This window comes from Calypte anna, chromosome Z, assembly GCF_003957555.1.
Source record: "Calypte anna isolate BGI_N300 chromosome Z, bCalAnn1_v1.p, whole genome shotgun sequence".
NCBI classification, from domain to species: Eukaryota; Metazoa; Chordata; class Aves; order Apodiformes; family Trochilidae; genus Calypte; species Calypte anna.
The window spans coordinates 12,401,365-12,415,015 of NC_044274.1; the positions used below are offsets into that span (position 1 = coordinate 12,401,365).

Consider the following 13,651-nt stretch of genomic DNA (forward strand, 5'->3'; position numbering starts at 1 on the left):
GGATTAAGAAGGAAAATTCCAACTGAGAAAAAGCACTCAGGAAATTTATTGTTTAGCTGGTGAGACAGAGGAAAGAAAAATATCATCATGTGATAAAAGACTTCAGCTATGTACTTCAACTCTTCCTCCTAAATGCACATTAGATGTGCCTTCTCACCAGAGATGCAAAATGTAAAAGTGGATCCCATCAAACCCTAATGGTTCTTTTAATTGCACAGTAGATACACAGGCAAACAAGCCAGGCAATATACATTCAAGGAAGAAATGGGCAATTTATTTGCAGAATAAACCTAAAGTAACTACATTTAAATTAGAATCTATAAGCAACATAAAAGAAACAAAAGGCAGCAACCTCGGTGGATGCTAAAAAGACCCATTTCACTTTATTAATCCAACTACTGATGTAATATACAATCCATCTACCTAATGCTGGATTTTCTTCCCCAATGTAAAGAGCCACAACTGCCAGCCTTCCCAGCTCACAGTGTTTGTTCATGACCTGACATCAGCTTCCTTTTTGTGACAGTTACCTTTCATCTAGGTCTGGTTCACACCACAGCATTCTGTTGCTCTAAGGTGGCACAAGAGACAAGTGAAGTTTGGGCGAAGGACTGACCAGCTACAGGTGGCATTATCCCTATTCTAGTGGCAGCACTGGATTAAACCATCCCTTAGGAGTCATCAGACCATGACATTGGACATCCGTTTTCAGCCAGGATGAACAAGCATCTTAAGCAAGGTGTTTATTTCTCTCCAGACCAGCTCAGCTATTTTTTGCAAGTCAGCATGCTGATAGAAAGGTTTATATAAAAATATATATATTTTTTTCAGACTCAGTTTCAGAGCCCCAGTACACTCTACTAGCACTCAAACCCAGCAAGTTCTGCTAGTGATTCCCTATTTACCTGAATCCATATTGATTCATTAGTGGGTCCTGGAGCAGTCAGATTTTCTAGATCCCCGGTTCTGTCATACTGAAATATCGTGCCTGCCACTTTATATTCACCATTCCACTGGATGATAAAGCCTCCATTCAGGTAATACTTTTCTGGGTCTTTGCTTCGCACAGCAAGGAAATTTCCTGCTTCTGCAACTTCCATGACTTTGATTCCCCTTGCACCTTTTGGAATCAGCCCAATATCAACATACCCTAAGAGAGAAGAAATATACATGGAGGTGAACAGCCAGAAAAAAAATCTTGCATTTTACTTCTGTATAAGACCATTAAAATATCTCTTTTTCTTGATAATGTATAGAAATATGCTATCACAGAGCTTGAATTTCAGCTCATTAAAAGTGTAATGTTCCAAGCCAGTGGTTCCAAGTTCCAGTGTCAGTCAAGGAATACAAATACAAATTGTACCTAGGCAATGCCAGTGGCATTTAGAAAGAATACAGAGGTGAATGCTTTTCTGAGCTGCATTAGGGATATCTACTCTACACAACTAAAATCTACAAATTAACATCAATGTCTCCATAACCATACACAAGGCCTCTGGTATAGTGCAATGTCAGAAATCTGGAGAAATGTCAGGCAGTTCCAGGAAGTTAAGCCTGTTGTGGGAAAGGACTTCTCAATTTGCAATGAATGTTTTAATCTGTAAAATACAGGTATATACATAATTAGATAGACTAAAATATTCTGGACATTATTCAAATGATTTAAATTACTATGATCAAACATATTTCTATAAACTACTGATTTTCATAAGGAATTTCAACAGCTCTTCATGTACAAGTTATCTAAAAAGAGATTTTGTGTCTGTTAAGAATTAACCCAGAGAATCTATTAGAGAATTTTGTTTGCACCACAGGCAGTATATGACATCAGTCTCTGTGCTTCTCACCTTAAAGGGAACTGCTATTGCTACTGCTACAGAACTGTAAAAATAGGAAGTTCACATAGAAATTTGAACACAAACTCAGATTGCTTTCTTTCTACTGCTCCTGACTGGGCTTTACAAATTGGATAGATAACAGCTCTACAATCAGGTGCCTTGAGAGCATGAGCTGCTGCTTGTGCTGGTGACATCAAGACGGGCATATGTGTTTCTGCATTCTCATCACACACTGCTGAGGTCATTAATTAAATTCTGAGACTCACATTCCATTCACACTTCTTGTGAAATAAGCTTGCCACCTCTGATTAGTCACTCACATGTGTGAGATGAAACCATTGGGATACTAAGCAATCTTCAGCACCAATGCTTTCCACCTACTAGAAGTAGTTACACACCATACAAGAATCTGCTGTCATAAATAAATGCCCCACAGTCTTTTATATCTAAATTTTCTTTGCAGCTCTTTTGTGGGGTGATGAAGTTTTGGCTGTAATGTCATATGTCTAATTCAGACCCTTTCTCATTATATTAACAATATATAATTACATATCTATCTAACTTTATATATATATTTAAAACTACTAATACAGATGAGGGAGATTTTTCTGGATGTTTTCAAGGTTCCAAAACTGTGTAAATTCAGATTTTTCAGTCATCCATAAGAGAAGGGAGTAACAAAATCTGGAGAATTACTGAATAACTTCTTTCATAGGAAATCAGTGGCTTATGTCTATTTTAAGTAACCATGGACTAATAATTCTCCCAGTTCATTCGGTATGGAGAAGAAGTGTTACAAACACAGTGCATGATCGTGTAACTAAAGATCTGATTAAATGACATACTCACAAGTGGGCCAAATTAACACAGCATGGAAAATCTTAATTGTGTCATGTCCTGAAAGCTAAGCTTTGCAATGTTGGTGTCCTTTTCCTGTAATGTTTTGCTTTGGTTTTTTTTCAGATGTAATTGAAGTAACATTTTTCAAAACACAAAGTTAAAAACCAATAAGACATAATTTTTTGTTGTAACATAAAAATAATCTTCATCCTATCAAGCTTTTGCATGATTATTTTGTTTGAATCACTTGCTGTTGCTCTTAAACCTGATTTTAAATATATTACAATGGCATGGTGATAAATGTAACCACTTTGCCAGACCCCTTCTCCCTGGCCCTCCCCTCTTCGGCTAGCTAATTAGCCCATGATTTCCCATAACCTCACCCTAATTCATAATCAATGTTATCTGCTTTTGAAAGCAAAGCTCAGCACAGCAAGCTTTTGAGTTTGTCACTCAACATAATAAACATTTTTTGTTAAAAATGACGTGGATGGTGTTTCTATAATTGGTTATGGTTGCACAGTTTCATCTGATAAGGCTCAAGAGATTTGATTCAGTAAGAGTCACAATGCCATCTGTCTTCATTAAATTCTAGCACATGCATACTGTAGGTGCTACCACGCATCCATGAAATGGCAACTGTTAGATGCTAATAATCTTTCCCTTTTTAACTAAAATTAAATCCATATGTTCCTAACCTGGAAGAGCATACAAAATGAATTTACTCCTGCAAGCCTTGTTGTAGCTCTACCAGGGCTGAAGAGCTTGTTTCTCTTTTCCCATTGCTGTGAGAGAGGAGTAGCTCCACTCAGGTGATGATCACAGTGTTGCCAATGCAGTGAGCACCCATTATGGCTATTTCTGTTTATTACAACAGCTTCCATCCTGCTTTCCAGTTTGCTGTATCAGCAAGCTTCTCCCTCTTAAAAATACACATCCCTGAGATATGATTTTCATCTGAGCCAGGCTATAGGCACCACCACAAGAAAATTACGTAGAAACCAGGACAGGCTCCCAGTGGCCTATCAGGTCTCAGGTCAAGGTATGGGTGCACACAGCCTTCACACAGTATAGATGGGGAGAACTGCAGTGTGTGATGGAAACAGGAAAAAAATTACAGTCCAGAGACAGTCTCCTAAAAATGAGGATCCAAGAGACCTCCCAGTCTCTCAGATGCATATCTGCATCATGCCCATGCCCATATTCCACCTCAGGGCTAGGTTCAGGCATCTACCAGATCTCTCTCTGCACTTTGGTTGTATGAAAAAGAAACAGGAGTAGCAGGGACACAATGGCACAAAACGATTCAGTCCCTGCCAGCTTGGTTGGGAGATAATGGGATAAAACTCCACATTAGAGCCAGTACAATAATAGTTTCCTTTTTTTTCCCATCACTTTGCTAAAATTCTGCAGTTCACAGGAGTGACATACACCTATTCTTGCCTTCTGACAGGCAGAGTTAGACACCTCCACCCTTCCTGTACAATCCCTCATTTCCCAATTTCCAAAAATGTGCATGTTGTTTCTATGTTGTATAATGTTGCTTCTACCACAAGAGTTCAGCTGAAGCAATCTAAATTGTTTTTAGACTACCGTCCTGAAAACCAGGTACAGACCAAGTATTTGCAAATATTAGTGCCAACAGCTGAGACCATTTGTGTACATCAGATCTCAGATTTGTTTTCCATTCAAAACTGTAATGGAATCCATCACACGATGATGCTGACATTCCTGCAGCTGCGTTGGGAGCAACCAGATTACTATTCCCATTTTGCATTCACAGAAAAGACAGAATTTTAAAGAATACACCCAAGTAATAATACAACATAATAGAAGACTGAAGTAATAATAAACATTTAAAAACTTTTATTTCCATATATGAGGTGGTAAGACTTAAGCGTAACCTGAGCACCCTGCCATGCAGAGAAGGGCTGAATTGTTAAAACTCTATCCTAGCATTTCATGTCTGACCTGGCATTTTGGTGAAACTGCACACAGAATAAACAGTGCTGCAGCACCAGACACAGGAAAGGCCCTGATGAACCTAGGTTCTCAATAAAACTTCAAATGAAACCTTTGATTTTGTATTTCTCTGTGCCATTAAACACAGAAAAAACTCTTCAGATCTTCCTTGCTGGAAGCATGCTTTGGTCCAGTTTTGTTACTTATATTGAATTTTAGAGACTGCAGCCTTTGCCATTCTGCCATAAATCCAATACTTCAAGACTGAACACCACAGTACCTGCTAGAGACAAAAAGAAGCCTGATACTGTGAACAAAACTATTTTCCTATTCTCAGTTTAACACATATGAACTTCAGCAAGATTCACACTTTGTCTTACAAGCTGAAGAGTCCACTAATCCCAACCTTCTGGACACTTTTCTTTGCCTGCAAAGGAGTCAATGCCTGTAGAAGGCAAAGAATCTACAGAATCAACCAGTTTTTTACTGAATCTAAAGCACTATTTGTCAGTCAGGCTTATGGAATCTTTGGGAAAGGGAAAACTAAGAGAAGATAAAACAGGAAATTAATTTAAATAAGAGATGGTTATCCTTTCGTGTGTTAAAGTACTGGAACTTCTTAGTAAATCTGTTATCTGAAAATAAATTCCAGCTTATCTGCATCCCTGGAAAACGATATATAGACAAAGGCAGAGAGAAATTTAGAATACCAGAAGTGAGATATCAGAGGCTGGAGGATTACTGTAGTATGGAGAATAAGGGGTTCTAGATTGTCCATTGTTAAGTCTCACAGACATATACAACCTGCACTGCTGCATGGCTGCAGGCATCTTCACAGCACTTGTCTTGGTGGAGTGCAGTGGTGCTTTGGAAGCTGCAGGAGGCACAGGGGTGGCTCCTGTGAGAAGCTGGTGGAAGCTCCCCCCATTCCAATTTTGGCCCCGCTGGCCCAGGCCAAGCAGGTATGGGAAGCTGGATGTGACTCTGCAGGTAACATACTCAGGAAAGGGGAAACACAACTGCAAAAAAATTTTAAAAAAGAAAAAGAAGGCATGCAGTGCAGAGGAGAGAAAAAGGTGAGAGAGACAAATGCCAGAGAAAAGACACCACGGTTACTGATGAAGGAGGGGGAAAGGTGCCTCAGCAGAGATTTCCCTGCAGCCCTTGGTGAGATGGCAGGTGTCCTCCTGAAACCCATCTATGAAGGAGTATGGCAGGGCAACCCCAAAGGTGGGGTAAATGTGGATTTGTAGCCCCTGAAATGTCACAGGTGGGCAGATGTGAAGCTGCAGCCCTTGCAGGATCATAGAGAGGGGAAGATGATTTCTTCCTCCTTTTAGATTGAATTAGTTTTTTCTTCCCAAGTTGAGTCTGTCTGGGTTTTTGCCCATTACTGTAATTGGGGAATTAAAGCCTCCATCCCCTTGGCTTGATTATTGAGCCTTTGGGTGAATTTTCTCCTCCCTGTTCCACAGTGGAGGTGGGAGGTATAGGCTGCAGATATCTTCACAGCTCACCTGTGATATATGGAGTGAAGGAGAGCAAATACAATTACACAGTACAGGAAAAACCCTGAAGTATTAAAAGTGCTTTTCCCCAAAACTTTGGAAAACCTTAATAAATGAGCTGTAAACTATTAGCATGTTATGTTTGTGCAAATTATGAAAACTTCAAAAACCCAAAAGCCAGACAATGCCAAACCCATACTACAATTTCTCCCTCCTCACCAGCATGGCAGGAATTATATTCTGGAGTTTTCCACCTCTAGACCAGCCTTTTTCTTCAGCCACAGACCCTGCTCTAGGCACATTCTTCTTTCCAGTGCCTTGTCATTTCACCTCTTCCCCTCTGATCCTGCTTTCTCATTCAAAGCTCCTTATCCAGGCTGTCTCTTCCATCACCAGCTAACTATCATGGTCCTTCTGCAGTTTTATTCACACACTCCCTCTTTTAGACACTGTAGTCAATGAAAGAATACTCAGTCCTCTCAGTGCTCTTCCAGAACACCTAATCTCTACAGAGTCACTTTTCTCCCCTTTCAAGACAGATACTTTCCACAGAAAAATTTAGAGCAACCAGGATTGCAAAATTCTGCATCAGGAAGAGGTGGCACATGGTCAGCATAGCCAGTGGTATCAGCATCATCGTGACACCTGATGAACTCTGGTATTTTCTTGGTGCTTAACATTTTCCAGAGATGTGGTGTCCACCAGAAGGTGGTAAATCACATTCATTTTGGACTATTTTGGATTATATTAGTATTACCTGTGTAACTTGATTAGGGCATGTTGGTTTTTGACACGATTTTTATGAGACAAGGTGAACTTATAAGACAGAGACCACAGATATTTTCCAGCAGTAGCAAGATTCTCTGTGAAACACTAATTTACAATTTCCTACTCAGATCAATCACTTGCTTTGCAATGAGAAGCACTTAAACCTTTTTTTATGCAGAGAAATTACTTCATAAACTGGTGAGTTTAATAAAAGAGTTCCTTTTACCAAATCCTTCGCTTTGATTAAATATCATCTTCACTGTATGACAAGCAGAGCCATCTCCCAGGCAAACTCCACACTGGTCTTCAGTGGCATTTGAATTTATCTCATAATCGCAGCCAACGGCCTAGAAGGAAAAATAATGTGCAGAATAAATGTGGCCTCAACAATGAAATACATGCAGATTGTGTATCACTGTCTTCACTGTACTTTGCTCTTCTGAGAATGGGAAGACTCAACTTTGTGGTAGAGAATAAATCCTATATAAACAAAGTAATAGTAGAGATTGTTATTTTGGTAAAACTCATGTGTTTACATGAAGATGAAAAATAAACAAGCAACAAACCACCACCATGTCATGAAACATATAGTGGCAAGCAGTTACTTAGGATAGAAACATACCACACAAAAGGCTTCAACCTCCTGCTAATACATCTAGGATTTTTGTTTGTTTTCTTTTGTTGTGGATTCTTAGGAATAAAGTGCATTAACAGAACTGAAATTTCTCTGTCAGCTTTTTTTGGTCATCGGAGAGTCCAGAATCTCTACTGCAGTCAAACCCTCTAGCAAAAAGGTATAAACTTTATACCTTCAGAAGGTATAAAGTTTTATACTTGTAACAGCTGCTTCTACTGCTTGCCAGCAAAAGGGGAATGGGCTAAGATACAGTTCTGGTACAGACTGATTTTCCAGACTGATGTTTTTTTAGAGAAAGGGAGAAACTGAGAGAAAAATGTCATTCATACTGAGTCAGGACAGGACTTCCCCCTTGCTCAACTCAAAACTTCTGTGCACTAATGCCTTTTAGCTTCAGAAAAATTTTGGGGTGAATTTGCCTCTCTTTGAAAATTAATAGGTTGCAGAATGCAACCTAATGTCTATACTTAATGGCTATAAATAAATACCTGGAGGCTTGTGAATTAGATGAATATCCTGATGGCATGCAAAGATTTCCTCATCTGATTTTTCTTAAAATAAGCTTTCAGGTGTGATATCTGCCAACTTTCCTAACACCCCCTTGATATATGAAAATCTGGGTATCCCCTCTTTTGATTTTGATTCTGATCGTATTTTATCTTCAGTATATCAGCTACTGTAATCTTCTGTAAGCTTCTGACAGGAAAATCCATCTATTAGACTAATCTAGGTACAATGGCTCCTGGATTCTCTAATATTTTTCCATCATTTCAGCTCAATACACACCTGAACTCATCCTCTATGTGCCAGTGATTTAATGAACAGCTAGAGAAGCTGCAAAAATGCAAGCGAGGAATGGCCTCAAGTTATAAGTGATGTTAAGCTATGTCACTTGCATTTTTACAGAGGATTCAAAAAACCTTAATCCATCACTTAACAGCAACGTTTACCCAGCACCTTTGACACCTGTTCCAAAAAGCTTTGCCCAACCAAAAGGTTCTGCAGCAGCCTCAGTTTCCCCCTCCCTTCAGCAAAGGCTACTTTCAAAAAAGGGAAGATTTTGTAAAGTCTTTCACAGACACATCTTGGCACTCAAGACCATGCCTACCAGCAGTACAGAATGTTACAGACATAAGCACACATTAGGAGGGTGACTACAATTTTGCCTCCAAGCATGAAGCTATTTGATCAAGGATGTTAAATTAATTTAATGAAGTATTCAAAGTAAACAGGTGTGACTGCGGTAAGTGCAAGCTGTTTCTCTATCTTTCCAGTACTTCAGATATGACTCTTCACTTGCTATCCATAGATGCACTGCAGTTTACATTTAATAATACCTAAAAATTTAAAGGTAGGTATGTGTGCCACTGTTTTCTAAAAGAGATTAATTCTGGAGTATGTTTAGTGTACTATCAGTACATTTGTTAATCATTTACACACAGTTAGTAAAGTCATTGTTATAAGGTTATTATTAGACCTAAAGAGTAACCACCCTCTTTGGGGAGCCCCAAAAGTTGAAGTTTATTTTTCATCATGTGCATATTAAACACAATGTTGGGGAAAATCAATAAATGAAAGCCTTGGTCTTCATGTTCTGCTATTATAAAATATTAATGAGTGTTTTGCAGCTTCTTTTTTGAATGTCTTAAAGAAAATTACTTGTCTTCAAGCTGTGTAATTTTTGCCAAATTAGCATATTGTTGTGGAAAACACATGTTTTTTAAAAGGTTTCTGTATATCGTTATTTACTGTTCATACTTGTCTGAGTGGTCACACCTACAAATAATTTATCTAGTTCAGCCAGACCTTTGGAAAAACACATCACTGAGCATATTTCCCTCATGAATACTGTGTAGTGTAAAAATTCTGAAATGCTGAACAAATTAGTCCTGAACTACTGCACTGGCAGCAGAAAACTAGTCAAGTAGCAGCACGATAGTATCATCAATTTCCTGCCTCTGGGGTGCCAGTCAGTGTCTCCCTGTAGGTCATACTCTGTATCAGCTCAGTCAGAATCAGCTGAGATCTTTCCTTCTTGGCCATACATTTCCTTTAGCAACACAAAGGCATGTTGCAATAAATGGGAATGGCTTTAAACTGTAAGACAGTAGATTTGAATTAGACATTAGGAAGAAATTCTTTGCTGTGAGGTTGGTGAGACACTGGCACAGGTTGCCTAAGGAAGCTGTGGATGCCCCATCCCTGGAAGTGTTCAAGGCCAGGTTGGATGGGGCTTGGATCAACCTGGTCTGGTGAGAGGTGTCCCTGCCCATTTTGGGGGTGGGGGTGGGAATCTAAACTGAATGATCTTTAAGGTTCCTTCCAACCCAAACCATTCTATGATTCTACGATTCTACATCCATGGCATAAAAATCTGACATCACTATGACATAAAGAGAATCCCTCTGTCTCTTCTAGTTATAACCACAGAAGTCTGGATTTTGTTTTTCCTCTAATATTTGAAACATAGTTTGTCTCTAATCAGACATCAGTCTTACCTACATATGCAACAGGGTGGGGTACCAGGATCACCAAGAATGAGGTGATGCACTGCAGAAAACCGTAGCAGGGCAGGCAATCGACTGTCTCACAGTAAATAAAGCCTTAATTTTATTTCCTAGCTCTGGGGTGCTGCTGGTGGTACAATGACCTTCATATCAAGCAACAGGGCCTCATCTTACAAGGCCATTAGTGATCATCACAAAATGTATATTCACGTGTGTAAGAATAAACATCTGCAGCAGTCATTAATTTTAATTATATTTACATTAACTTTAATTTCCAGGCCATGTTTTACTTTCCTGTTCCAATGAATATCTACCATGTGAGGAGAGGCTGAGGGAGCTGGTTCTGTTCAGCCCAGAGAGGATGAGACTGAGCAGGGATCTCATCAATGCTTATAAATACCTAAAGGCTGGGTGTCAGAAGGATGAGACCAGACTCGGTCCAGTGGTGTGCAGTGACAGGACAAGGGGCAGTAGTCACAAATTGGAACACATTGTAAGAGTAACAGACCACTGGAACAGGCTGTCCAGAGAGGTGGTGAAGTCTGTCTCCAGATATATTCAAAACCTGCCTGGATGTCATCCTGTGCAACATGCTCTGGGTGAACCTGCACTGACAGAGGATTGGACTAGATGACCTCCAGAGGTCCCTTCTAACCTCTAACATTCTGTGATTCTGTGATCCTGTGAGAATCACGTTATTTTTGTCATCTATTAGATTCATTTCTAGATGGTTCCTCTTCACTTTATTTGCTTTCCTCATTCTTTTGATTCTAGTAGGCATATTTTCTATAACTGCTTTAAATAGCTGGCCTCAAAATTCTGCCTAATTGCATGTTAAAAGGGATTTGTTTTATAACCCTTTACAGATTATAAAACAAGGAAAAAAATCAGCAGTGATTAGCCTCTGATTCTTTTGCACACATATGGCCTTGAGCACTCTCTGCCAGTAAAACATGCTGTACTACAGCTACCACTGACTGTCATATCATGCATATTGCACATTAGCATCCTTCCATGCAGCTCTCTGCCATTACCTCATTCACTGAGAGCCTCTTTTTACACACCTAAGATGAGCTTTATTCCTGGTCCCAGCAGACAGCGCAGAGGTAGAAATGATGACGTTTATTGCCTGGCTGCATAACAGGGAGGAGAAACAATTTCTTTCCTGCTGCTCAGTGACTAAAGGGAAAACAGCCAGAGATTTTGTCACTTCAGAGGGACAGACTTTTGTGTCAGATTGGCAGCAGGAGTCAGATACAAAAAGTCCTTGCTGGCACTGTAGGGTACAACCTGGATGTACTACTGCATAAATATCAAAGTTACAGGGATGCTACATTGTGCGTTTAAGTTCTTCCTTCCATTAGTCTCCCCACTGGTCTCCAAAAGAAGAATCATATTCGTGCCATGTTGGCCATGACATTGGCTTGAACTGGGAGAAATATATCCTGATATAGCCTCAATTCCTCTTAAAATTTGTCTAGAGTCTGTCTCAATGTCCTGTTGGGCTACTGGTGGGAGGAAAAAATTGAACCATAGTGAGAAGGGGTAAACCTAGTACAAAAAAACCCTTAGCTCTTCTTTGAAGAGCAGATTACATCTCTCAGCAAGAGAAAAAACCCCACTTTCCTTCCTACTACTACACAGCTGTTTATTTCTTAAATACACTGTTAGTCTCTCAACATAACAATCTACAGAGAACAGCTCACAGATTTGAATAACTGAAGGTCATTTATGGCTATTAAATCCTGTGTAGGAGCTGAATATCTGGTAGAGATGCCAGCTTCTACTCTCATAGTATCTGCATGCCCTCAGTGTGTATACCATGTAAGCCTCCACTTTTAGATGATGCCATGGCTTTTACTTGACCAATCCTCAGTCATGTACATATCACATCTCCCTGTATTCTGGTGGCAGTATCTTTGCTTAGTAACTTGGGAGGGGGGCAACTGACTGCTCTAGTTAAAGAATTAAAAGTGCACTTGTGATGTATAATTTAAAACACAGGAAGATAGGGTATGATTTTTTAAAGATCTTCTAAATAAAGATCTTCTTTCTAAAACATGATATTCAAAGAATTAGTATGGAGGAATATATTTAAACAGTGCACTAGTCAGAGTATAACGTGATGATTTTAGATTAACTCACAGACAGATCTGTTGATTCCCTCTGCTCAAAGCTGTTAAAAGCCAAACATCAAGACAGGAGGAGATCTTAGAAGGCACCTGAATGAAGATCAGCCTAGGTGCAAATAAAATAAATATGGACCATAGAAAGGAACATGATTTTGTAAAGGGCTGAAACAGATTATATGAGGTCCCATTCAGCAGAATTATCTTTGCTTCAAACAATTGGCAAGTGGAATGTTGGACATTGGTCTCCTGATGAATACAAGGAATGGAGTGTCAGAGGAGGGGTCAGTGAGCTGCCTCCTGCAGAGACTGGCTAACTAAGGGCTATCCCCAGACAATAGCATCTGGTGTGCTTACAATTGGGGGGCAGAGATGTTGAAGAGGCAACATTCCTCAAGTTTGGAGTGACAGGGAAACTCCAGGAACAAACAAGGAACGCTGATGTGTTCATTCTCTGTCAGCTAGGACCAGACTGTTGGCCAGCCTAGGACTGGCCCAGATCCCCAGGAAGTAGGATTGTCGGAAGGTCGCAGTATCCTTGGGTGGTGATACTCTTAATTCTCCCTTTCTCTCCCTCTCTCCAGACTTGCCAAATCTTCACCAGGTCACTTCATATTGCTTTTGCTATTTGCTGTCCACCAAATAAAATTTTCTATTAGCAACAAACCCTTCGTGGTTGGACTTCATTCTTGCAGGATCTGAATAAAAAGTTATATTGACCACAGGGTGGATCATAACATGATTTCTTGAAGACCCTTCTAGTTGCCTTTGCATATGATTCAATAACTTCAGACATAGGATGCCAAGCTCCGTAGAGTAAGCTAACATAGTTTTCACAAGACACCAAGCCCTGCTTTTGTTTACAAAGTTGTTAAAACCAAAAAAGCTATCAGGTTTCAAGGGGCATAAGATGCAAATCCCTGTTTGCAGAAATAAACCTTAGCTGTAAATACGTCCCCTACAAGTAGATAGATAAGAAATTAATTGAAACTAATACTAACACTGGCTTTTACTGAAACACACCTTCAAATGCCACATGCACATGCATCATCCTGTAAACTTACTATCAACATGCAGGATATGCAGAGAACCTTATAATTATTCTTCAATAAACAGAACATTACTAAACCATGTACTCTGTGTATGCCTGTTATCTCATTGTACAGTGCTATTCAATTCACTATTGTAAACTAAAGCAATTGTTACTGCTTTCAAGTGCAAGTGTCTGATCCTACTATTAGTCAGTTCAGAACTGTCACATCAATGTGTTATGTTAAACTGTATTTTCTTATAGAGTAATGATACCAGTTACAACACTAAGCTAGAATACTTTATGAAAACATCAGAAACCAATTTTCTTAAACTGATGTTTTAAATAGAAAGGAGTTGAATGGTACCAGAAGCAATTATTACTCCATCCAATGGATTTGTTAGGAAGGTTGGAAATCACTCTCAAAGCTAC

At 39.4% G+C, this 13,651-nt stretch overlaps 1 protein-coding gene across 1 annotated transcript in view; it reads right to left on the bottom strand.

Moving 5' to 3' along the window:
- Positions 1-13,651, bottom strand: part of ADAMTS12 (ADAM metallopeptidase with thrombospondin type 1 motif 12) — a 178,984-nt gene that overhangs the window by 35,229 nt on the left and 130,104 nt on the right. Inside the window, exons 14-15 of the mRNA XM_030466864.1 lie at positions 7,143-7,263; positions 906-1,150 (exon numbers count right to left, since the gene is read on the bottom strand). Coding sequence (XP_030322724.1) covers positions 906-1,150; positions 7,143-7,263 — 366 coding nt within the window. The remainder of the gene's footprint in view (positions 1-905; positions 1,151-7,142; positions 7,264-13,651) is intronic.